Here is a 27,030-nt window from a genome sequence, read left to right as displayed (position 1 = left end):
CTACCTGTGTCTCCAGTCGGAGATTATAGCGGCAAGCCGAGGTCGGTACAATCCCGATATATAGAGCGAGAACCTGGTAACGTATTGCGAATGGGGGTAGATTTGTTAGTGAGGTGAGGGCTGCCGTTAAGGACTCTGGGACTTGTAGTTTCATGAACCGTTGAGGGTGATCTGTAATCATTGCGGGAGGCGGAGGAACGGTACGTGACGGGACTACATTTCCCATAGAGCAGCGCGAAGCCGGACGGTTCCATGTCCCACGGCGAGGAGTGCGCTGCTGCCGGAAGTGACCTCATTGGGCTGGAAGAGATGGGAGAAACTGGGGAGAAGTGACAGAAGAGGTGAGGAAGCAGCTGCGGCCCGTGCTGACAGGTCAGTTGTACAGCGGAGAACTCTTATGTTCTCCGGGGAAGCAGATACCCCTGTGTACAAGACAGCAGCTGAGGCTTGTAATTCGCACAAGGGGAACAGGGGCTGAGATTTGGGGTGCACGTAGGTGGGTAGGAGCTGAGATTTGGGTTGTGCACAGGTGAGTAGCAGCTGAGATTTGGGGTGTGCACAGGAGCTTAGAGTTGTGGGTTGCACTTCCTGGGGACAGCAGATGAGGCTTGGGGCGCACACGCTGGGGGGTCCATTATATGATACCCGTGTTCTGTAGTGCGCGGAGCATGTTGGGGGTCTCCGCCATCCTGATATCTACCATAAATGACTACTTTCTCATTTGGTATGAAGATCTGACTTCATGTAGATCTAACGGAGAGGAGACAGCGGCCTCAGCCAATCACAGTGCAGCTTTCAGATTTCTGAAGTGGGTTGCAGAATAAAAGCAGCAATCTGATTGGTTACTTTGGGTAACCGTGAAAAAAGTGCTTTATTTAGGCTGCTGTGACTCCCTCCCATCCGGCCCCACTGCTGGCTGTGCAGGTTTAGTCATTGCCCATTGCCTGGAGATCCGGCTTCGCTGCTGTTGTATCTCCCATAGAGTCTAACTGTAAATCCCCCTTCAGGCTCGTCCAACGACTGCTGGGCCCCCTAATATGCTGCTGTGTTCATGGCCAGTAGCGCCGTCCCCACTAGCACATATAGTGACGGCTGGGGTGTACAGTGATGTGCATGGGGGGAATCCACATAGAGGTCCAGATTTGTAATCATTTTTTTTGCCACTTTTGGGGGGTAAACTCTGCCTTACATCCAGTATTTGCAAAGTCCTGAGCGGCGGACCCCATCCCAGTGGGATATTGATAACCTGTCCTAAGGATAGGCCATCAATAATAGAGTCCTTAAAAATACCTTTTTACTAAATGTCCCAGTAAATTAGTACATGACAGGCTGATACACTATCCCACCCAAACTAATGGGACACCGAAGTAAAGGCCCATTTAGACACAACGATTATCGCTCAAAAGATGCATTTTAGGCTGCATTCAGACGAACGTATATCGGCTCGGTTTTCACGCCGAGCCGATATACGTTGTCCTCGTGTGCAGGGGGGGGGGGGGGGGGGTGGAAGAGCCAGGAGCAGGAACTGAGCTCCCGCCCCCTCTCTGCCTCCTCTCTGCCCCTCTGCACTATTTGCAATGGGGAGAGGCAGGCTGGGGGCGTGGCTACGTTGAGAGAATTAGCCCCGCCCCTGCCCCACCTCTCCCTATTGCAAATAGTGCAGAGGGGCGGAGAGGAGGCAGAGAGGGGGCGGGAGCTCAGTTCCTGCTCCTGGCTCTTCCATCCTCCCCCCCCCTGCACAGGAGGACAACGTATATCGGCTCGGCGTGAAAACCGAGCCGATATACGTTCGTCTGAATGCAGCCTCAAGCTCATTTTGAGCGATAATCGTTGTCTAAATGGGCCTTAACAATCAAAAGTAGGATTTATTCCCATATGTTAATACTCAGTGGGGCTCCTTCAGCCATGATGACATTGGATACTCTCCATGGCATAGTTTCTACTAACGTCTGATACACTTCAGCTGGTATTTCCCTTCATTCATCCTGCAAATGTCTGTTGAGTTCTGTGTTAATAAGACACAGTTTAATCTACTGATAGGGGGGTGGATGTGGTGGTGTTTTCTAGTACCATGTATGTGTAGGTTTTGTATGAATGACTAGTACTAGTGTTACATGTGTAGTTGTTCTAACGATCTGAGATCCCTCCTCTTCGGGTCACTTATGTGGTATCCTCTGACTCATCCATCTCGAATAGACGGAAACAGGATGACGGATAATCTGAACTCTGATTTCCAGGCCTTAATTTTAGTACGAGGTCCGTCCCGCTGGGGATAAAAGGAAATGAGCTCATGGTGAGAGTCGATGATATAGCTGGTTCTTCCGGGAGCAGAGAGGCAAGATGGGTCTAGAAAAGAAGTTAAGAGCTCAGACCAACTTTACGTCCCATCGGTTTAGAGACCAAGACTTTTTAAGAAATTGTTTTAAAAGTAGGAGAAGAAATCTGCTTTATTCCTCATAAATGGCAGCATCTTCTCCGTGGGCTCTGTCTGGTGTTGGACTTGAACTTTCGAGTAGGGTTGACCTGCAACCCGGTGGAGGAGTGGTTGATGCACTCGGGGATGTGAGAACCTGACTTGACCTGTCGCTTGAGGTTTTGCTGCCCATCCATTAGTCAAAATATTTCTTCCCTGTAGTTACCCCTCTCCCTTTTCCCAGTTTCCTCCCCGCAGAGCAAATGACTTCCACCAGCCTTCCCAGTAATCACAGTAACTCTTCCCCCACTTCCCTTATAATCACATTAAAGGAAATTTCTAGGACTTGGATATTAATGATGTATCCTTAGATCATCAGTATCCTATTGGTGGGAGTCTGACCCCTTGTATCCTGCTCATCGGCTATTTGAAGAGACCCCTCTTGATTGTATACCGGGCACAACCCCATTGGTTTTGTATTGGCGGTGCCTTGTGGTGCAACTTATTCTCTTCCACTTGAATGGGGCAGAGCTATATAAAGCTTATTTGACCAATAAACGTGACGCCAGAGGCCAAGGAACGGCTGATCAGCAGGGGTACCGGGAATTGGGCCTCGCAATCTGATAATGACCTATTCCAACGATAGCTCATCAATATATTAAATTCATTAACATTTAACGTCTCAATGCCCTCAGTAATCTTAGCAGCACCCCCTCCCCGAGCAACCAAGGGCTGTCCAGTCTGCTTATAGGGTTTGTTGTCCCAGAATTACAAGTTATCCCTTATCCACAGGATACCCTACCCCACAAGACCCCCACCAATCTCAAGAACAGGGGTCTTGTGTCCCCCTCTGCCTGTCGCTGCAGGGCCGCTTCAGGGAGCGCTGGCTGAGCATGCATATTCGGTGCTCCATTCATTTCAATGGACTGATGGGAGTACCCGAGCGCTTGCTGCTTGGCTATCTCCAGCTGTCCCATTGAAAGTCAATGGAGCAGCAGCGTCCTTGCACGAACGTTGCTCATTCAGTCTCCTCCTCACTGTGGGAGTGTAGGAAGCACCCAGTAAGGAGGACGGAGGACACGGGACTCCTCTCCTTGGGATTAGTAGAGGTCTTGGCAATGAGACCCACACCAGTTAGCAAGTTATCGCCTATCCTAATTCTGGTACAACCCCTTTAAAATTGTAGAGCTTATAAAGCCTTGTTCTTTAACAGCGCAAGATGATCGCTTAAATGTTGAGTGATCACCTTGCGCTCCAAGCGGAGGATGCAGAAGACAGGTGGTGTCCCCGCTCGTCTTCTGCATCTAGCTGTTCCCCGCTTGCAGCCAGGTGCTTCGAGCGGACGATGCAGAAGACAAGCTGGGTGTCCCCGCTTGTCTTCTGCATTCAGCTGTTCCCCGCTCGCAGCGCCCAGCTGTTATACAGCCGAGCGCTCCGAGTGGGTTATGGAGAACAGAGCTGGACCGCTCTGTTCTTCACACCCAGCCTGTATGAAGGGGCCTTTAGTATGCAGGTCCAACTTTTGGATACAGCTTTCTACTGTAGTAGAGACCATCATGTGGTTTTCTTTATTGTTGAGGTGTTTGCTGAGTGTAGTAGGTTATTTGTTGCGTACCCTGGTAGCTATATTCTAATATATCCTAAAGGGGATACATAAGGACCAGTGCAGACACAAACAGTGGTAAGACCTGTTGATGTGTTTTTTGAATTGACTATAGTTAATCATGAAGTATTTCATAACTTTTGTTGTGTCTTCTTTTCCTTCCAGAGATTTGGATGCGTTAGCAGGCCCCCCCTTCCTGCTAACTAGGGAGTCTCTTCTATTCGCCCCCTCCCACCACGGCGGCACACGTGAAGCCCACTGTGTGCAGAGTCATCGTTTATTTGCAACGAGAAATGTCCGGCGACACGTGCTTGACAGCTATGTGCCCCGCTTCAGGGGCCAAACCTAAAACCTACAGCTTTAAAGGGGGATGCCTTGGGAACAAATACGTACGGCTGAACGTGGGAGGATCTTTGTACTACACTACAGTGCAGGTCCTGACGAGGCACGACACCATGCTTAAGGCGATGTTCAGTGGCCGAATGGAGGTTCTGACAGACAAAGAAGGTGAGGTTACTTCCATACCGTTGTACAAATGAAAAGAGTTTCTTAGATCTGCCCAAAATTTGCAAAATGGGACTTTTAAAAAGGTCCTTGAGGACTGGATCTCAGAGAGATTCAGATGGTACAATGTCCTCATCCATACTCTTTTATGCATCCTTAAACTGGCTGACCATTTGTCTTCCTAGGCCAAGGAAGGTAAAATGATTACAAAAAGGATCTCTTTATTTAATCTGGAAAATTTATAGAAAACTTTCATCTATCAGCCAGAGGGGAAAGCAGCTGCACAATACTGTAGTCCCTCTGAGGGATTGGACATAGTATTGATTGCAGTGGTTATTGTGTGATGTGTTTTTTTCCCATTGTGGTGGGATTAGGACACTGCTGTCAGGTTCCCCCAAACATTACAACTGATCACTGGATTTTAAAGTCTATGGAACCCTTTGTGTGTAAAAAATCAATACACTGATAATCATACCAAGTTCCTGCACAAAAAAAATGCACTTATATGTTTTTTTGCATTGAGTTTTCCTTCTCATGCATTGAGAAGCCTCATACTTGGTTTGCAGGCTCTCCTGCATTCAAGTTTCTGGCTCAAGGAGGTTCCCAACACAGATTAGCTGGTCTCTCATGAACATGCACAAGCTCAGCTCCACCTCTCCTCTTTCAGAGGCTGTGTAGCATAGCCACGCCCACGCAATCTCTTTATCTCATCCTTTCTCTGAGTAGCTGCTGGCCTTTTTCTCCCTCATTGCTGATAAAAGCAGAAAATTCACGTAGAGTGAATTACAGCCCTCTGTAATAGTAGCTATCACTGCTCTCCTTCACCAACCCTTGGCATTGCTATACAGCCCTTTGTAATAGCTCAGTGAAAAGACAGTGAATGCACTTTCTTAACAGGGGGCAGGCTATGGAAGGAGTTCTCAGTGTATTCTGACAGAATTGGCTAAGATTTCAGTCCTCCAGTTTGCAAGGCCTTGGAAAACAGTTGAAGCATAGAAATCAAACAGTTTGAAATTTTTAATGAAAACCAATTACAAAATGTCTTCATTTCCAAAAAACTCATTGGACACACTTTTTTTAAAATTTTAATCAAAGCTGTACATAGCTTTTAAGGCCAACGGTTCACTGTAGATAGCTGTTAGGCAACAGCTATTCCCTCCAACCACCTCATACACATGGACGTTTGGCTTGGCTAAGCATACATGTGTTCTTAATAGGAAAATGGGAATAGGCTGCTGCCAGACACCCCTGGCAGTGGCTTATCTCTATTGAGACGAAAAAGATCGGACACGTTGAAATTCCAGCACTGCCCCTGTTTCTCTAAACATCTGCTGTCTGGATAGGCAGGACACCACTATGCACGTTAGATGGTCAAAATGTTCAGGTTTGGCTGACATTCATCTAAGGGTACTTTTACATGGGCCAACTCTTGGCCAAAAAAATGCTCAAATGAACAATTTTTAAACTATCGTCTCGTGTAAACGTAGGACCTGCCAAGATTCTAAGTGAGAAATAGCTCATTAGTCGCTTCATTTCAGCTCACTAAAACTAAGCGACTAGCGAGCAACTTCTCGCTCAGTATGAACAGGCTGTCATTCATCGATGAACGACTGCCTGTTTATTGTGAGTGGAGGTAGGAAGAGATCTCAGGCCAGCTCCACCTCCATTCAGTGATCGACTATCGCTCCTGTGTGAAAGCAGATCTCTTACGAACCCCATAGTCATCTCATCTAAAAGTACCCTAAAGTTAGGTGCACACTAGTCGTAAGTGCGAGTTGCACCCAAGAGCCACATGGACACTAGTCTGTGTGCTGCCCGATACACACAGACACAACACATTCACATGCATTGGCTTGTCCTATTTCTCATCCGTGAAATGCACTGGAATAGGACATACCGTGAGTTTTTTCATTTGGACTGTTGGTGAAAAACCCTCAGCCATGTGTTTAGCCTCATGGGTCTATAATGTGCCGTGTGCGGTCTGTGAAAACTCAACTCCAAAATACGCTAGTGTTCCGGATGCCTAATTCGTATGGCCAGCCTAAAGAGTAGGACACTAATGATAAGCTTGTTGGGGACACCTTTGACAAAAGCGGACAACCCATTTAGTTTTAGAACTTGTGGAGAGAAGAGAAGAATTGGAATTGAATCTGAACAATGATCTGTACATTTAACCCCTTCACCCCCAGGACGTCCTGGGTGTGCGGCGCTTGTATGGAGTTGGATTAGAAGGCGAACCAGCTCCATAGACGCTTGATGCCAGCTGTTTTTCACAGTGGACACCCACTTGCAACAGCCTCGGTCAACACTAACGCTTATCATGAATGTTACTCCTTTAAATGCTGTAGTCAATTCTGACAGTGTTTAAATGTCCCAATCGGTATTCTGAGGTCCGCAGCGGCCCCCTTGTGACGAGGTGTCTTTCGCTTGCCATGGCAGCCTAGAGCCTTCTGAAGGCCCCAGTACTGGCATGGCTGATCAAGCCATGCCCGTGGCACCTCTTCATAGACTGCCTGTCAGAAAGGGCTATAATGCTATATTGTAGTATTGCATTTTATTCTCTAAAGAATCAAACGATCACAAATACTAAAAAGAAATGTAAAAATGAGTTATAAAAAGTTGTATTAATTATTAGAAAAAGTAAAAGGTAATAAAAGTTTTAAAAACCCTGTTTACCCATATCTAAAATAAAAATAATAAAAAAAAACATATTTGGTATCACTGCGTTCGTAAAAGTTTGTAATTTATCCCACATGGTGAGAACATCAGAAAAAAAAATACACAACACCAGAATTGCACTTTTTTTAGGTCACCCTGTCTCCGAGAAAAAAATGAAATAAAAAGAAATCAAAAAGTTGTATGTACTCCAAAATGGTACTAATAGAAACTACAGGGCAGCCTGCAAAATGCGAGCTCCCACATGACTATGACGAGGGAAAGATCAAGTTATGGCAGGAAAAAACACAATTTTGTTTTTTTTATTTTAAAGCAGTACAGCAAAAATAAACCTATATAAATTTGGTATTGTCGTAATCGTACTAGCCCGCAAAATAAAGCGGTCGTGTGTGTGTGTGTGTGTGTGTGTGTGTTGTGGACTCCGCGTAAGCCCAAGGCTCTGACCAACCACAGCGAAGGTGCACAAAATGAAAATCATGTGACTTTGTACAACTCCAAGGCACTCCAATAGGATTCTTGGAGGACTATTTTCACTTTGTATTTTTTTTAAGCATTCCCATCAAGCCCGGGTCCTCATGAGACGCATTTATTATGCCCGTTCTCTAGTGTATGTGTACCACATTATAGCTGCAGGGGAGACGTTTTCATGCCACTTTATACCAAAGCTGATCGTTCCCAATAGTTAGCTGCTTATTCGGCAGACTACAAGTACCAGAATGCCATTTGCAGACCCTGGGATGCGTTTTTCTCATGTGTGTTTTTTTTTTTAAACACAAGTCAATGGGACTTTCTAATGTTAAAAAAGCATTACGATTTTCAGGCGAAGCGACACGTTTTTAACATTAAAAAGTCCTGTTTACTTTCACGTTAAAAAAAAAAGTAGTAAAATCGTGTGAAAAAAACATCCAAGAAATACGCAAGTGTGCAGGAGCCCTCTGGAGGCTCTTAAACGGCACTGTCGAGCAACAGATGCCGGACAGGTCGTCCCAGCGATTAACCCTTCCCAATCCAATTTGTATCCTGGTTATTCCAGGGGGCTTACTCTTTTTCTGCTGTTATACAACAGCACTATATGCTGGCTAAAGCCAGTACTGCATGAGGTGACACGTTGGATAGGCTCCGACAGCAGAGAGGCTGGCGATATACAGCAAGAGAACCCTGACGGACGTCTTCCAACATCGGAGCTGTACAGCCTTAAATCATAATGTCTTCAGACGTCAGACATTGGATTGGAAAGGGTTAATCGTTCCTGTGCTTTTACACAGGAACGAGCATCACTAGTGAATGGAGGCGGAGTGAGTCTGGGATCGTTCCGGCCCACTGGCCTCCATTCACAGTAAGCAAGCAGTTGTTCATAAGTGATCGACTGCCTGCTTACACGGAACGATATGTTTCTGAATGCATTTATACTGAGGGGGGGGGGGGGGGGTTTATTCTACATCCGCAGACCTGCTTGCATCAGACTTTTAGCCATATACATGAATTTTTTTTTTTAATGCATTGTCACTAGAGATGAGCGAGTATACTCGCTAAAGGCAATTGCTCGAGCGAGCATTGCCTTTAGCGAGTACCTGCCCGCTCGAGACTGAAGGTTCGGGTGCCGGCGGCGGGCAGGGAGAGCGGGGCGGAACGGAGGGGAGATCTCTCTCCCCCCCGCTCCCTCCTGCTGACTGCCGCTACTCACCGCTCCCCCGCGCCGGCACCCGAACCTTCTGTCTCGAGCGGGGAGATACTCTCTAAAGGCAATGCTCGCTCGAGCAATTGCCTTTGGCGAGTATACTCGCTCATCTCTAATTGTCACAAAACGCTTTGGTGCAAAATTGCACGCAGACCGCTATGAGTGTAAAGTGCCGGGTGATTACTTTCTGAAGCTATATGGGCATGGAGGTATAATGTGATTTTTTTTTTTTTTTTAAATCATCCAGGTTTTATTTATGTCTGCCAAAAATGTAGAAATAGTTGTGGTAGCGAAGGGGTTAACTCCGTCTTGTCTTTCCAGGCTGGATTCTCATTGACCGTTGCGGAAAGCATTTTGGAAGCATTTTGAACTATCTTCGAGACAACACGATCGCTCTTCCAAAGAACAGGCATGAGATCAAGGAGTTGATGGCCGAAGCCAAGTATTACCTCATTCAGGGCTTAGTGGACAAGTGCCAGGCGGCCTTACAGGTGAGTCGGTGCACTTACCCTATGATCTGTGACTTTATTTCTTCTGTGACGCCTTTTATGATCACTTTTACTCTTCAGTGAGTTCGATGCATTAAATGACACCAAAGAAGGACTTTGATTTCTCCATAAAGTTTGAGCCGCTCTGTGATGTAAACCGCAGCTAGTAGACACTTTGGGTTGAGGTTCGATTTATGTTTCAGGAGAGATCAGGATTAAAGCGTTTCCAGCAGGTTGTTGAAGCACGAGGGGAATGACTAATTCTTTTATAGTGATTCATTGCTGGGATGGTTCCCAGGGACGCTGCTGAGGGGATGAAGAAACATGAAATAAAAGAGCGAGGATACACATGTGACCGGTGCTGTTGTATTGCACGCCTTTGCCGGCATCTGACAGTCACTTATTGAAGGGAACAAGTTTGGGGACACATCCAGCAGCATGTTATCATGCAGATGTAGTTTAGTGAGGTGTACCGTCCACAGCTTTGAGCAGGCGCCCGATGCTGCTGGACGCTGTCGCGTAATCTAGAAGTTCTTCTAGCAACTAATTTTCTAACGGATGGTTTTGATTGGGGCAGGATTAGAAAGCGAAGCCCCAGCATTTCTGATTACTAAGTGGGGCAAATCCTCAAGTAACATGTAAGGTCAGGCTTGCAGATCCCAAGTTCCATGTGGCTGTTGGCTTCTAGAGTTGGCTTCGATTTGTTCAAGCCTGACGTATGCATTTTCATTGACTGCGTAAATCAAAGACGCGTTATGTAATGAACTGCAGTGTAAAATATACATCTGTACAGGTGAACCAATTATGACAACTGCCAAAAATGGCCAAATTCAAATCAAAATGAGGTCATATAATGTGTGAAAGACTTCATCTTCCTTGGCTCAAAAATTGACCAGTCTGAAGAATCTATGCCAGAGATAAAACGTAGGATAGCATTGGGTGAAGCGCAATGCTAAACATGAACAAAATCTGAAAAAGTAGGGATATCGGTATAGCAACTAAACGCGGGATAGTGCAAACCATCGTTTTCCCCATAGCCATGTATGGATGTGAAAGCTGGACTGCGAAATATGAGGATTTATACATTTGAGCTGTGGTGCTGGCGAAAGCTGCTGCGTATGCCCTGGACAGCATACACATAGAAACTCTGCATTGTATAAGACCCGAAATATCACTGGAGGGGAAGATGACCAGGCTCAGCCTCACGTATTTTGGCCATGTAATGTGAGCAGAGTGGCTAGAAAAATCTATAATGCTTGGACAGATCAGTGGCAAAAGAAGACCCATCGCCAAAGGACACGATGGCTGATACTGTCAGAGCCGGTACTGGCATGGAGATCGCCCTACTGAAAGCAGTGCAAAACCGAAAAACATGGAGGGAGGGAGCGAGCCTTTAGGGTCACCGAGGGTCGTGTACAACTAAACGCCTAACAACATAACTACAACACAACAACAGGTGAACCAAGGATAAAGTTCCGAATTGCATAGTATGGTTGAAAAAAACTCATATGTCCAAGTTCTACCAAGGGATGGGAAGATGCAGATAAGTGAAGGGGTATGGGTAAACTTAAGAAATTTAGTTTTCCCTTTATCAATCCAGAAGCTAAGTAACCCAGTGAACCAATCTGCCCTAAAAATAAAACCCTTCCCTCCCACTTCTAATTGGTGATCGGACTGGATCAGTGTCCATAACAGGAATTCTGAATTCTTGATAAGGAATCACTGTTTGTGCTTAAGGCCTCAAGTCCAGGGGTGGGTCAGATTCCGCATACGGGAGCCCGCAGCAGAATCTGACTCTCGGCTGAAGACAGTGGTTACCTGTCCTGGTCTGCACTGCGGATGTGTGCAGAAGCGCCGGCCAGCGCACGTGCGCAGTAGAGATTTTTTTTAAATAAACCTCTTGCTTTCCTGCAAAGTCTGCAGCCTGTCCATAATTAAATTGCAGACGGCCCACGGATCGGATGGCTCCCATTGACCTCAATGGAAGCTGTCCCTGCTGGAACCACAGCAAAAAGGAGCATGCTGCCATTTGTTTTCCGGATCAAAAGGTCCGCAAACCAAATCCGCATGCTTTAATTCAGCTGTAGATGCCCATGTCTTCCTATGGTGGCTTGAACTGCAGATCGTCCGTGTGGGCGCCCTGCGCCGATTCCGCAATTCAAATTCGCTCATTGACATTGGGCCTAAATCTCATGTACCCTCCCGTCAATGTTGTTAAGAAATTTTCCGTGGCATGGAACACAACAACTATCCACTACAGCAGGGGTGTCAAACTCATCGCGGGCCAAAACGGCCTAACATCTACCTTCAAAGGGCGTGATACATTGTGTGCTGCAGCCTATTTCTTCTTTTCATGTACCTTCAAAGGGCCGATTGTGCGACTGTGTAGTAAGGGCTTGTTCACATGAGTGTATTTGCACAGCATATTATGCGCTTGAAAACAGTACCTACTTTGGTGCGTATTACGCACCAGAACAGGACATTGCAGTGAATGGGGCAGCGCAGATACACAGGAAACCTGCGTATTCGCTACATATTTGTGCGCCATTTTAATGAGCCCGTCTGCATTCTTTTTTTGCTTGTGCAAATACACAGTGTGTTTGGGCACACATACATGCTGGCGCAGCCAAAAAGCGCTAGTGTATTTAATATTTGGTCGCGTAAATACACAGTGTTATTGCGCTACTGAAATGTGCTTACGCCCGTGTGAATGATCCCTAATAGCGACTCTCATAGTGGGTGCAGTAGTAATAGTGACCCACAAAGTGGCCATAGTAGAAAGCATCTCTTATATAGGTGGCTCCATAAGTAATAGTGTCCCCGATAGTGGTCCCAGTAGCAACAGTGGCTCCAGTAGTAATAGTATCCCCGATAGTGGTCCCAGTAGCAATAGTGGCTCCAGTAGTAAGTGTCCCTGATGGTGGTCCCAGTAGCAATAGTGGCTCCAGTAGTAATAGTTTCTCCGATCCCGATAGTGGTCCCAGGAGTAATAGTGGCTCCGGTAGTAATAGTATCCCCGATAGTGGTCCCAGTAGTAATAGTGGCTCCAATAGTAATAGTGTGCCTGATGGTGGTCCCAGTAGCAATAGTGGCTCCAGTAGTAATAGTTTCCCCGATCCCGATAGTGGCTCCAGTAGTAATGGTATCCCTGATAGTGGTCCCAGTAGTAATAGTGTCCCCAATAGTGGTCCCAGTAGTAATAACATCTCCGATAGTGGTCCCAGTAGTAATAGTGTCCCGATAGTGGTCCCAGTAGTAATAGTGGCCCCGATAGTGGTCCCAGTAGTAATAGTGGCTCCAGTAGTAATAGTTTCCCCGATCCCGATAGTGGTCCCAGTAGTAATAACATCCCTGATAGTGGTCCCAGTAGTAATAGTGGTCCCAGTAGTAATAGTGACCCCAGTAGTAATAGTGTCCTAGATAGTGGTCCTAGTAGTAATATTTGCCAGCATCACTACAGCTATGTATGTAAGCGAACTAGTAGCAACATGGGACACTTTGAGCATGCCACAAAGTTTCCCTGACACGGCAGATTTGGTGTGTATTGAAGACTAGATTACACATGATACATGTATGTTCCAGCCACAGCCCCCCGCTGCATTGTCCTTCTATGCAGCCACTGTTCCTCCCTCCGTTTTGCCTACCAGCTCAGCATTTGGTATGCAAAGCAGCAGATCGTGCAGCATTTTTTCCGAATAGAAGTAATCGACCGTTAATGTCAATATTATTGACCCGTAAGCATTTTGCGTTTGACCTATTCGATAATGACGCTAAATATGGCTCATGTACGTTTTCTAACTAGCTACTACTGGTAATTGTGGTCCTATAGCTATTACTTTGACCCTACAACCGGGTTCCCTCTAGTCAGAGTACCATGCAAACTGTTATAGTCTGTCCTAAAGGTTTGCCACCCTAGTATAGTAGTAACTGGCAGTGATTTGCATGGTTTACGTAAAAGCACTGATTCTGCCTTTTCTAAGGCCCGTGCCCCCTTGTGACTTGCGTTAGAGGGTGCCCTGTCCAGTACATGACATGGCTTGTACTGAACTTTTCTCATGTTATTGACATAACTTTTATCTTAATGTAACACCAGCCTGCAGATTATTTCTTCTATCACCAAAATCTCCCAAGTGCACAAAACTTTTAGTAAAGTTCTCCATAGAACTTTTCTTCCATAGAGATTCTCATCATAGAGCGCCAGCTGTGTCCCGCAGGCTCGGTTACTCCTATTTCTGTCCCTTTTATAGTCCAGGACATCATAGGGATGTTGGACAGACACGACGGCAAACAATGTAACAGATTTTCTCTTCTAATTGTCTCCATCTTTCCTTCTTTCAGGATAAGAATGAGTCATACGAAGCTATATGTAATATCCCTATCATCACGTCTCAGAAAGAAGAAGAGAAGCTGATTGAATCATCTGCCAAGGTGCGTGCCTCACTGATGCATTGTTCGAGGCAGCGCTGGTTTCACGCCTAGTAATGCCCAGTTATTCTCAGTCCTGTTTTCTCATGGGACGGAGCCTGATGCTACAGTAGTTTTACAATAATAGTGGAACAATGAAATGTCTTCACTGGAGCGGTAAATATTAACCCCTTCTCTGTGTACATGTCTGAGTATAAACGGGTTCAGGAACTCAGCCTGCTACATACACAGTCAGCGTTGGCCAGCTTTGACAACTGACGCCCGCCGGCAATAGCCAGGATCAGTGTTCGTGGCAATTGCAGCTGTTCCTTTTAATGCCACAATTAGCATTCAGGGGTCTTGATCATCCCCTTGCGAAGAGCTTGAAAGTTGCCTTATGGTTGCCAAGACCATTTTGGGTCTTCTGAAGGCCATGATTGCCTGTCAGAACACAGTATGATGCAATACTATAGTATTGCATTATACTTTATGAACGATCAGACAATAGAGAAATATCAAAACTTAGAGTTTTCTTGATTAGTTCAAAAAATATGTAGGCCACCTGCACACAAGCGGATTTGCATTGTGGAATTTGGAGCGGGCTTCCGCCTCCGGATTCCGCGGCAAATACTGCCCATAACATGCTATTGAAAAACGCTTTTTCCTGCACACGATCGGAAATCAATCGCGATCTTTTTTTTGTTTGTGTGGATTCTGCGTGGATGGAAGCCGTCATAGCCGCTGCCCTTCCGGAAAGGTTGCAGAATGAGCAGAGGATTAAAAGAATACAAGTTCTACGGAATCTTTCCCCATAAAACTATATATCAGTCTGCTCATCTCCTCAGCTCTATAACATGATGCCTAGAGTTTGGACAGCATGTTTGAGCCGACAGATTTTCTGTAAAGGCCACAGAAACCTTTCTAACTGAAAAATCAATACACACACATCTTACCAAGTCCCTACTGAAAAAAAGGATGCACTTATTTGTTTTTTGCATTGCGTTTTCCTTCTCAATAAACTTTTAAAAGGCTTATACTTTTGCAGGTTCATTTTTGTACTCAAGTTTCTGGCTTGGGGGAGGGGGGGGGGGGGTTCCTAACACAAATTAGCTGGTCTCTCTCATGAAAGTACACAAGCTCTTCTCCACCTCACGTCTCCTCTTTTGGAGGCTGTGCAGCCTGACCACACCCACACAATACTACACAGCTGTCTCATCTTTTCTTTGAGTACCTGCTAGTCTGTTTCCCTTGCTGCTAATAAGAACTTTCTCTACCCTTCTGATGTCCTTCACCATCCCCCCTGGCACTGTCATACAGCCCTCTAATAAGTCAGTAGAAAGGCAGGGGAGCAGCGAGCTGTCTGTTTACTTCAATTAACAGTTTGCTAAGATTTCAGTTCTCCAGTCTGCAGTGCCATAGAAAACAATACAAGCATAGAAACCAATCAGCATTTTTTAATGAAAACCAGAAACAAAAAAGTCTTTAATTTCCAAACAGAACACTGATTTTAAAAAAAAGTGAAGTGTCCATGCCTTTCAGTGGTTGCTGGTACCAAGGTCCATACTCACTGCAGACACTAGAATACCTAGATGTACTGCAATCTCTAGTAAAGCTTTGGGAATGATTGGCCTAGTCACTGGTTAAATACAACCCTACTTCGGAGCATTTTGGGCCTTCAGGATGTACATGATCAGCGTTCTCAGTCTTTAAGTTCAGGAACACTATCTTTTCTCCTTAGGGAGAGCACCCAGAAGGTGAGTGGGGAGACTTATGAGGCATTTTATGCTCCTCTGGGTAATATGCAAATAAGTGAGATGGAAGAATACATCTGCAGCGCCACCTATTGGAAGGCATCATTCCTGCAAGTTAGTGTTAGACTCTTTATACTGTCTCCAGGTTAATATGTCATATCCTTGTGTTTCCCAACAGCCTGTGGTCAAGCTCTTGCATAACAGAAGCAACAACAAATACTCCTACACCAGGTAGGTTACTATTTGTGTCTAACCTTCAGTACATCGGCATATATAATGCACATAAAGTCCCAGTAGAGAAGTTTTGTCTGTACGCGCACGTCTTTAGCACTAAGTGTACTGGAGGACATTGATGCCTATTCAGAAGATCAAAGTTCATGAAAGGCTCTACTAGTTTATATTGTTCCATATTACACCATATTCAGCATGTTTCCTGGCCATTCAGTATGTACAAGGCACATTTTACTCCAGATTTGCATCAAACTGGCACGTGTGAATACAACTTAACTTTGCTATAACAAAGTTAAACATTTGCAGCTGTGATTGTTTTTTATGGCCTCATGTCCACGGGTGGATCGGATTCCGCATGCGGGAGCTCATAGCGGAGTCTGACCCTGCCCGTGGCCGAGGACCCTGCGAGCCTTCTACTTACCCGTCCGGGTCTTCTATCTTTTTCACTGCAGATGTGTACGGAAACGCCAGCACATGCTCAGTGGAGTTTTTTGTTTTTCATTAAACTCCTGCGGAATCTGCGGCCCGTCCACAATTGACTTCAATGGAAGCCATCCGTGTGGAATCCGCACCAAAATGGGGCATGCTGCAAATCAAACCCGCCCGTGGACATTGTGGCCTAAAGTAAAGCTCTTGGATAACCTAGTAGGCTGTGATTCTTCATTCGGCTTAGGGCTGTATGACTCGTGTTGTCATGTGACAGCGAGTTGCATAAAAGTCATGCGACTGTTTCAGAGCTGCGAGTTGGCTGTTAAAAAAAAACTGTCAAGTTGCAGTCCTATGCGACGTACATTGATGTCTATGGTCGATTTTCTGCGACTGTCATGTCAGCCACATTGGGTCGCAACGTGATACCATTGACAATTATTAGATGCGATGTTGCATGTAACAAATGCATCCATGCGGCTCTGGCTTTAATATCTTGTGTTTTACCTTCTCTGCATGAATGTGACCACTATAGCAACTCTGACGACAACCTGCTGAAGAACATTGAGCTGTTTGACAAGCTTTCTCTCCGCTTCAACGGGCGAGTCTTATTTATGAAGGACGTGATTGGAGATGAGATCTGCTGCTGGTCCTTCTACGGCCAGGGACGGAAGCTGGCCGAGGTCTGCTGCACCTCCATTGTTTATGCCACTGAAAAGAAGCAAACCAAGGTAGATTGCCCAACCCCTACACGTACCACCATTGGGATATTGTGTCAGGCTGCCATCTTGCACGGCGATGAAACCAGTTACAATCTGGAGGGTATTTAGACTCCATTTAGACATGAATAAACCTATAAGTTTATGTTCCTATAAGGATGTGTAGAGCAAAAATATACATTATTTAAATCATCCAGAATTCCCACTATTTAGCATTTCATAAAATCGCCAGTGACTTCCTGACTGAAGCAGGTTTGAAGGTGTTGAAACTTGATGTAATCCTGCAGACAGTGATTTTATATATAATATTATACTGTCACTATAGGGGGAGTCTTCTTCTGTATCTTGGGATCCTATGGATTGCCCCAGTTACAGTGGAAAACTAAAACAAAGGAAATTAATGTGAATGTATCTCAGAAGCCTTATATTCTCATGGTGGACATAGATTTTAACCGCTTAACGCCACAGGATGTAAGGTTACATCGTGGTAGTGGGGTACTTAACGCAACATGACGTAACCTTACGTCATGCGCATGGCGCAGGATCGGAAGTAAGCCTGCACCGTCCAGCAGCGAGAGCCAGCTGTTAATCATAGACGGCTTCCTGCTGCAACAGCGGGGGTGCATAAGGACATCGACCCCCTCTGTTAACTCCTTACATGCCGCGATCTATGTAGATCGTGGCATGTAATAGGTTCACAGAGGGAGGGCACTCCCTCTGTGAAGTCATTGGACCCATTGCGAAGTAATTGTGGAGGGCTGACAGGTCACCATGGCAGCAGGGACGCCAGATACAGGCTTCCTGCTATGCCATTGCCTATGATCAATATAACAAGCGATAAGGCATTGCAGGACTTCTGGCCTGCAATGCCTTATCATAGCGATCATAGCTCCTATGGTTCAGGTCCCCATCAGGGACATAAACGGTGTAAAAAAAAACAAAAAAAAACTTTTTTTGCTAATTGTCCCTCATTTGTTTAAAAAAATTAAATGTTTAAGAAAAAGGCCACATATGTGGGATCATCTAGACTGTAATGACCTGTACTATAATTTGAGTACACTGTAAATCCTGTGCAGCAAAAAACATAAAAAACGGAGGCAAAATGTGTATTTTGTTCGTTTTTTACCTCCCATAAAGCGTGATAAAAGTGATCAAAAAAGCCGTATGTATAAAAACTACAGCTCGTGATGCAAAAAACAACCCCCCACAGAGCTCCATCCGTGGAAAAATAAAAAAGTTATGGGACTTTGAATGCAGTGATGTAAAAATAATTATAATTTCCCAAAAATCGGGGTTTTATTGTGTAAAAGTGGAAAAACGTAATTATTAGTTATAGTATGTTTGGTATCGTCATAATCGTACCGACCTGCAGAAAAAATGTATTCTGTCATTTATGCTGTATGAACAATGGCAGAATTGATGCGTTTTCTCTTCCTGCTTTAAAAAAAAAAACAAAATTATTAACATTTATAATACATTAAATGCACCAAAAAAATGATACAAATAAAAACTACAGTTCATCACGCTAAAAAACAAGCCCTCATACGGCCGTATCGACAGAAAAATAAAGTTATGGCTTTTGAAAAGGTACCTATAAAAGCATAGACCATGTCGTCTATAATAAAATGCAGGCTATGTCCACAGTTCCGGCACTTCTTGCCCTGGATTTCCTCGATACTCCTAGTTATATCAGCAGTATTAAGCATTAGCAATGTTTTTTTTATCTCCCATCGATCAGGTTGAATTTCCTGAGGCACGCATTTATGAGGAAACCCTGAACGTCTTGCTCTACGAGACGCCTCGAGTCCCAGACAACTCTCTGCTGGAAGCCACAAGCCGCACCCGCAGCCAGGCGTCTCACAGTGAAGATGATGAGGGCTTTGAGCTCCGGGACCGCGTTCGCCGTATTCACGTGAAGAGATACAGCACGTATGACGACAGACAGCTCGGCCACCAGTCTGCATACAGGGACTGACTCTGTACAGCAGAGCAGCTTGGTAGAAACGCGCTCAGTGACTTTTTTCGACCAAAGTCATTGTATAGGAGTATTTTACATCAAGGACTCTCTAAGTTATTGATCATCCAGTGTAACGATTGGAATGTATGACCTTTTAGTGTTCGCACAATAATTAATCCAGCAGACATATGTGTCTTACTAGGGAACTCGATTCTCTCTTTGATTCGCTACATGTCCTTTCTGCACGCCACTGAACAGTGAATGGCGCGACCTACACACTGATCATCCCGGTGTCAGAAGGTCTTAAGATAATTTACAAGATAAGCCCCTATTGAACATTTTAAGGCTAAAAGCTTGAATCTTCATGCCACTGAAATTTGCCTTCACCTCCAAGCACTTAAAGAGGGATTCCAGGCATTAAACCCCTTTCAGTATTGATGACCTATCCTTAGGATAGGTAATCAATAGTTGATCGACTGATGTCCACCACTTGGGACTCCCAGTGATCAGCTGATCTGAGCCCCTGCACACACTACAGCGGGGCTGAACCTCCACATCGGGTTAGAGACGGAAGTGCGATAGAAGATATAGCTGCCATTGATCTCAACGGGAGTGAACCCTTGTATTGCACTCCCTGCTCAGACCACAATGCAGATGAAGCTGTCAATATTCAGCCCACTGCGGTGAGTGTGTGGGCTGAGATCAGCTGATCCCCGGGGGTCCAAAGTGGTGGATCCCCACTAATCTGAAATAGATCACCTATCCTGAGGAGATGTCATCAATACTACAGGGGGTTAACTGGCCGGATTACCCTTTAAAGTAGTTCTACAGCAAACCCTTTACTCAAGGAAACCTTACATGATGATCTTTTTCTCACAGGTGGTTTAATCCCATTTTAAAAAAGTGTTTTTATTATTGCAGTAGTAGAAATTAGCTCTCGGAGCAGCAGCTGTCTAATGGCGCTGTTCCACCGTCTGACCACTGCCGTTTTTCAAATTCGCCAATCAACAAGGTTGACGATCGTTTTAAATGGTTTTAGACAGGTATTGCCAGCTGCATTGGGGATGAACGATCACTAATACAATCGCTTGTCTCCAATATAGGATCATGGTCGTAGGCAGCACATCCCCGTTGACATAGCATAAAAGACCCAATCTGCCAACCAACACAGCAGTTTGCTCTTTCATTGACCACTTGGGTGCATATTTACACGGATCAATGATTGGGCAAACACATGTTTGGTTGAATGCCCTTGCATGATAATTGCCCATATAAAAGTCCCCTCAAGGCTATAGGCACCTTTAGGGGAACAGTTTCTTTTTTTTGCTTAAATGCATTGATTTTTTACTGACAATCATCTTTTTAATAGGGTTTAATTAAAAATATTGCAGCGTTTGTCTTCTGCAGCTCCTGCATACAGTGTCGCTGTGTAAAGAAACTGCAGTCTAAGGTCCTTCTACACGCAGCGAGAAATCGAGTGAGCAACAATGGAGTCGTTTGCGTTAAAATCCTGTCAGTTGATACATCTAGATAATCGCTAAAATATTTTCGTCATTCGCACATTTACTCAATCAGTCGTCACTCAGAGCACTGTACCAGTGAATGGGAACAACCGAATGATCGCTTCTTACACGTAACGACTTGCGAATGACTGAGTGATGGTTTTTATGTCTGCATAGAATGAATGACGAATTAATTATCGTTTGTTGTTCAATCTGTGGCCGATTCAAATTCACACAATCCAACAATTTTTTTTATTTTTTTTAATTATTATTTTTTTTAACGATAGTCTTTCCGTGTAAAACGGCCCCAAGTCTCAGTAAGAAGTCTCTCAGTGAAGCTAAATTATCGGCTTAGTTTTCAGCCCTTATCTCTTCCTCCTTTGTTGTGATCAGAAATTAGCTGATAAATGTAAACACTGTTGTGGTTATAAATTAGCTGTTAAGAACATTCAGGAGAGGAGAGAGCAGAGGGAAAGTAAGCTGCAGGGCCGGCCTCACTAACGGATTTCTTATTGAGACTAAAGGCCCAGTTAGACACAACGATTATTGCTCAAAAGCCGTCATTGAGCGATAATCGTCTAACTGCACTGACATCGCACAGTTTTCGTTCTCCCGTTGCTCATCCTTGTCTTTCAGCGTGCTGAAAGACAACAATGAGCTTTATCAGGGATTCACAGCGGGATACAGCTGATACTATTTCAGCTGTATCCCGCTCCCTGATGACAGGCTGGGTATGAAGAACAGAGCGGTTCAGCTCTGTTCTCCATACCCGGCACGAAGCGCTTGGCTGTATAACAGCCGGGCACTCCTTGCTGAAAACAGTTGGATGCAGAAGACAAGCGGGGACACCCCGCTTGTCTTCTGCATTCTCCACTCGGAGTGCCCGGCTGTATCACAGCTGGGCGCACCGAGCAGAGAACAGCTGGATGCAGGAGACAAGCTGGGACACCCAGCTTGTCTTCTGCATCCTCAGCTCCGAGCTCTCGGCTGTATAAAAGCCAGGCACTCCGAGCGGGGAACAGCTGGATGCAGGAGACAAGCGACTCTGCTTGTCTTCTGCATCCTCCGCTCGGAGTGCAAGGTGATCGCTTAACGTTTGAACGCTCATCTTGCGCTGTAAATAACACGACAATTATCACTCAAAAGACATCTTTTGAGCAATAATCGTGTCTAAATGGGCCTTTAAGACTGCAGTTTTTAGAGTGATATGTAGAAGCTGCGGGAGATAAGAGCAAAATAATAAATTAAACCTGATTGTTGGCCTAACATACATGTATTTAATTGAGAGAAAAAATGTGACCACCAAAGCTGTTCATAGTCTCTGAGACCGGGTGCGAATTTCAACCTACCCATAGTCTCTATTGACAATGCAATTTATTAGAGGAGCTGTGGCCTAATGGTGTTAAGGAAATTATTCCAAGATATAAAATGATCCCCTATCCACAGGATAACTTTCTGATCATTGGGGGTCTAAATTCTGTGATCAAGAGATCAAGAGAAGGGGGGGTCTGAGGTGCCCTGAACGAATAGTTATATGCGCTGCTACTCCATTTCCACTTCATTTATACTACTTTTCTTGTGATTGGTGGGAGTCTCAGCTGTCGGGCTTTCGCTGATCCTGTGAATAGGGAATTACTTTAAATCCCCTTTAAGCTTAAAAATCAGCCTAACAGCCAATAGTGAAGAACATAAGTAGCTAAGTAAATATTACCGAGTTGGTAATAGTTTGAAATTCTGAAGACCCCGGCCGGAGCTCTGCTTTAAGTAACAATGTCCCTGTCCACATGTGACATGCATCACTGTTCATTCTTCATCATTAATGACTTGATTCATGTTAATTTCCCTGAGCAGGCCAGAAGCAGTTGATCTGTGTGCTTGCATTAGATAGGATGTTTCACAGAAAACTGGAGATATTACTGTTATTGCCTGCTTACTGGAAGGTAAAGCCTTGACAGTCTGTATTATCGGGGACACACTAGATGCCTACACTGCTTGCAGTCAGTAGATGCATATAATAGAAGGTGCCATTTACTAGTGAGAATGAAGATGTTATGGCTGAAGTCAGAGTACTTGCATTGTTTAGAAGTGTGCGGTAAAAGATGGAGTGTGAGCAGACCACTATGTTTTATGTAAAAGAGTGCCAGGTCATAAGTCAGATCAGGTGCCACTTCTCTGCCATGATGTCCAGTTGGCCTTTGTGCTAGAGTTTTAATTTATATTTTAGTATAGATGTTAAATCCGTAATGTACAGATGGGGCCGTTTTAGCCTTTTTGTTATGAGCAAATAATTTCCTTTTTGTTTGTAATATTAATCATGACTTTGAAAGCAGCACTGGCAAAGTGTGGCACGTTGCGGAGTTCTGAGATTAATGGCACAACGGGCCGGATGGCGAAGGTTTTTTTTTTTTCTTTGGATTAAAGACATTGGGCCTCATTTCTCAAGACTGTCTAACACTTAGACTGTCCTTGTTGCCCCTAGCAACCAATCAGAGCACAGCTTTTATTTCTTTAATTGCTCTGGAGAAATTAAAGTTGCACTCTGATTGGTTGTTGTGGGCACCGAGGGAAGTCTTACTATTGGACAGTTTTGATAAATGAGGCCCATTGTGTAGTAAAACTGAACAGATCGGATATTTATATTTGTAATCATTTACTTTTCTGATCTTTCTAATGCTAATTCCATGTCCGGCCTCTTAGGGTTATGTTCACATGGTGGAAGTGCCACGGAATTTTCAGCAGCAAATTCTGCCTTGAAAAACGTGTCAAAACCCTCTGCTTTCTGCTGCGGCTTTTGGTGGGGATCTGCACATGGGATTTGCCCTGTCAATGGGCAAAATCCATGTGCAGAATTGAGATGTGGAACATTGCGGTTTCTACGTGAAGAAGTGACATGTCACTTCTTGATGCGGAAATTAGATATTCCGGGTCTGAATCTGAACCAAAAACCGCATCAAAAGGACATGGATTTTGGTGCACTTTTTTGAGGCGGACTTGGCGCTGAAAATTCCGTGGTCAATTCTGCCATGTGAACACACCCTTTAGAGTACTTTATGCGTGGCAGATTTTGGTGCAGATCCTCACCTAAATCCACCCCAATTCTGCTACGTGTGAACGTACCCTTACTGTGCACATAATATAGGGCATCTTCTAGATATCTAGTTTTATTTTAATACGCCACCTAAGGTTGAATGTGGTCGACCTTCTAAGGGTAAAAATGACATCCTGGTTTTCCTGAGATTTATGATGTATTATAGTAATAGGAATTATTGGCACTAAGCTAATTATAGTCTGTTTTTAGGCTAACGTGTTTTTAATACAGTACTTTACAACCTCTTACTATTAATTCTTACACAGTGAATCTTATCCCTTGTTTTCCTTATAGACAACAAATCAATTTTCTATATTAGGACAGTTTTTTAGCAGTTCACCATAAGGAGTGGATCTCTCAAATGGAGAATACACTTCAACGCCCATATTCTTCCTGTAATTAACAAAAGACTGTTTAAGTTTGTTGTAAACGCAAAAAAAATTTTAATGAGTAAAAAAAAAAAAACTATGCAAGTAATATATATATATAATGTGAACTACACTCTTCCTCATAAAAAAAACAGTCGCGCTTTTATTACACCATTCACAGTCTGTTGCCGCTGTGGATACGTTTCTGTTCAGACTGTGAGTTAAGCAGCTCTCTCTCTCTCTTTCCCAGCAGGAAATCTCAGCACAGTCTCTAGTACTTGCCAGCAGTAAAGTCACATCCTGCAATTGAGATGCAAGTTTGAAATCTGCTTTATGATCTATCTATTCACAATAATTTTAGATATGATGGCTTGCACAATAAAGCATTTGGATAGAATACCTCCACTCAGGATCTTTATAAAGATATATATATACAAGGAAGATTTTCATTAATATAGGGCTGGAGACAGAGGCGTAACGTGAAGCTCCCGGGCCACAATGCAAAACCTGTACCAGGGCCCCCAACTACAATGCTTTACTCATAGTACTGGGCACCCTATATGGAGAAGAGAGGCCTTATGGGCCCCTAAGGCTCCTGGGCCCGGGTGCAACCTCATCCCCTGCATCCTCTATAGTTACGCCCCTGGCTGGAGGTAAAACTGAATCGCCTTGCACTGCTGGAGGTTTTCTTGTAATAATGGAAGAAAGTACAGAATCAGACTACACAGGATTTATTTGTAGTCTGTTACCAAGGAGACACATAGTCTTATAGGAGCTGCAGGCACAACACAGTAGGAGATTTGTAATAGATACTATTTACAAATTTGCTTCTATTTTCCTTCTTGGTGCATTAGAGCAGTGTTCCCCAACTCCAGTCCTCAGGGACCGCCAACAGGTCATGTTTTCAGGATCTCCTCAGTGTTGCACAGGTGATGTAATTATTGTCAGTGCCTGAGCCATTGCCACAGGTGTTCTTACCATAGGAGATCCTGAAAACATGACCTGTTGGTGGTCCCTGAGGACTGGAGTTGCATTAGAGCAATTTAAAAAAATGGATGCAAAGCTGAGCGTGTCCTTTAAGCATGGAAAGTCAACATTGTCTTTCAGGGAGCAGGTCTCACTGGGATTGAGTTAAAAAGGCAAAGGGGCGAGTTTAGCGATTTAAGCTAGTATAGCCATCCATATATATATATATATATAGCAGCTGCCCCCAGCATATATACATAGTGCTTATTTTTCTTCATCTACTTTAAAGTAGTGTCAGCATTTACATACTGCCCTTGACTCAAAGACGTTTGGTGTAGGATAGGGCAAATCATTTCTAGGTTCTGGAGATCTGTTCTCCGCTTTGCCTGCCTTTGAAGCACAGATTTCTGTTGCAAGATTATGTTCAAAGGTGCTGTGGATCAGCACGCGATTAACCACATTCAATGGGTTCGTTCGAATGACAATTGTTTGACACTGATTCCATAGCAAAATCTGCTATGTGAACATGGCCTGGTGCTACAGATGGTTCAGTAAGCTGGTCATTGTAGCATTTACAATCTAGGAAGGGGTTTTCCAGATTGGACAATTCTCTTTAAGATTTTCTAGTTCTTCCTTGCAGAGTTAATGCAGAGGCTATACAAACATCTAAACCTCATAATATCACCTATACTGTAGCTGCTCCGCATTCTGAAACTTGTAGCACAAATGTTTGGGAAGCTTATCAATTCTAAAACTTTTTGTTGGTAAACAGCAATATATAATTCAGGTTTAGGCCGCCTGCAGACGGCCGGGTCGGATCCCACTGCGAGAATTCTCGCAGCGGGACCCGACCTGAGCCCCTGCAGGGACCAGTGCAGCACTCGCCTCTCCCGCGGCTTCAGCACTTTGCGAGCCCCGCACAGAAATACAGCATTCCGCAATTTGTTTTCCGTGCATGATTTCGCGCAGACAAATCGCGGCCGTCTGCTTAGGATTGCATTTTTTTTGTGTTTCTGCCCGTGTGCAGGGGGGGGGGGGGCCTTAGTCAGCAGACCTATGTTATGGCTAATACCCTATTTGTATCTGTGCTGATGATTGTTCAGCATCGTATTTGCAACAATGCAGATGTGAACAGAGCCTAAAGTTTTTAATATACGCCCTTTTCATTTCCACCAATGTGCAACAAGGTCTGCAATAGATTTTGCCAATATTGCTGCCCACCCATATTCTGTAGGCATATATTGCACTTAGGCAAAACCATTTGAGGGTTTCATGCATGCCGTACAGTGCAGCCCTGAATGATGGCTGATATGTTGTAGTAATAGCTACTATGTAGGGGCTGCTTGAGTTTTGCCCGATATCACACATTAGCACTGATGTCTCTACAAACAACCTGCTGACAAAAAAAGGAATCGGACTTCTGTTGTGGCATCAGGCTTAATTCTGAAATGCATTTTTGCAGCTTCAGTATGTATCAGTTCGCAGTTTCTCTGTAGAAGGAGGCTAAATAGCCAAAGATCAGTATTAACCATCTCACCCATTGTTGTTCGCATTTCATTATTTCCAGTGAAGAAATTAATATTCAGCCAGTTTGCTTTTGTTGTCTTTTAACTTATTTAACCATAGAATTATTTCTGTAATTTTAGGAATTTTGACTGGAAAATAAAACACTAACTTTTTAATGACAATAAAACATTATTACGAATGACTTCTATGTCGTCTTTATTCTATGTTGTAAGAACTTTCATTTCTATGATAATATAATAAACCACTTTATCTTAATGAATAGAGATGAGCGAGCACCCAAATGCTCGGGTCCTCGTTATTCGAGTCGAGCTTTTCGTAAAATTCGAGAGCTCTATTCGAGTAACGAACCCAATTGACTTCAATGGGACACTCGAGCATTTTTCTATGGGACCCGTGGGTTTTTCTCTCCCCCTTTTCCCCCACCCCCTTCCCCGCCAAGCCAGCCACAAACTATGTTCGCTCAACTCTATTAATAAACCATTAGGGTGCCTTTATACAGAATACTGTAGTCCACATGGAAGCTATCCACACCCAAAGCTGCATGTCTAACCTATGGATTTTGATGTGGGTTTGCAGTGACATCATATATATATATTTTTTTTTAACATCTATATTTCCACATTACAACAATTACAAAAATTGAAAGTTACGCCTTTAACAAAAAAAGGAAAATAACAACTAGTAAAAAAACAAAACTGGATACAAAAATGTATTTGCCTTTACTTTAAT

The 27,030-nt window shown here is 44.2% G+C and overlaps 1 protein-coding gene across 4 annotated transcripts; it reads left to right on the top strand.

Annotated features, from left to right (window-relative positions):
* The first annotated feature begins 286 nt into the window (after positions 1–286).
* Positions 287–26,476, top strand: TNFAIP1 (TNF alpha induced protein 1). 4 transcript variants are annotated; one of them, XR_010792552.1, is made up of 9 exons: positions 287–372; positions 4,182–4,523; positions 9,196–9,365; positions 13,701–13,790; positions 15,696–15,748; positions 16,710–16,905; positions 18,632–24,653; positions 24,837–25,567; positions 25,605–26,476. XR_010792552.1 is itself a non-coding variant. In XM_066599633.1 (7 exons), exons 2-7 carry the CDS (start codon positions 4,310–4,312, stop codon positions 18,866–18,868), a joined length of 960 nt encoding a protein of 319 aa, XP_066455730.1. In that variant the 5' UTR covers positions 287–372; positions 4,182–4,309; the 3' UTR covers positions 18,869–24,666. The 4 variants fall into 4 exon arrangements, 1 of the variants encoding a protein (XP_066455730.1); XR_010792551.1 differs by having other exon boundaries at positions 287–341; positions 24,837–26,476; XR_010792550.1 differs by having other exon boundaries at positions 24,837–26,476.
* Positions 26,477–27,030: the final 554 nt, after the last annotated feature.

This window comes from Eleutherodactylus coqui, chromosome 4, assembly GCF_035609145.1.
Source record: "Eleutherodactylus coqui strain aEleCoq1 chromosome 4, aEleCoq1.hap1, whole genome shotgun sequence".
NCBI classification, from domain to species: Eukaryota; Metazoa; Chordata; class Amphibia; order Anura; family Eleutherodactylidae; genus Eleutherodactylus; species Eleutherodactylus coqui.
This window is presented reverse-complemented; position numbering and strand designations above follow the sequence as displayed.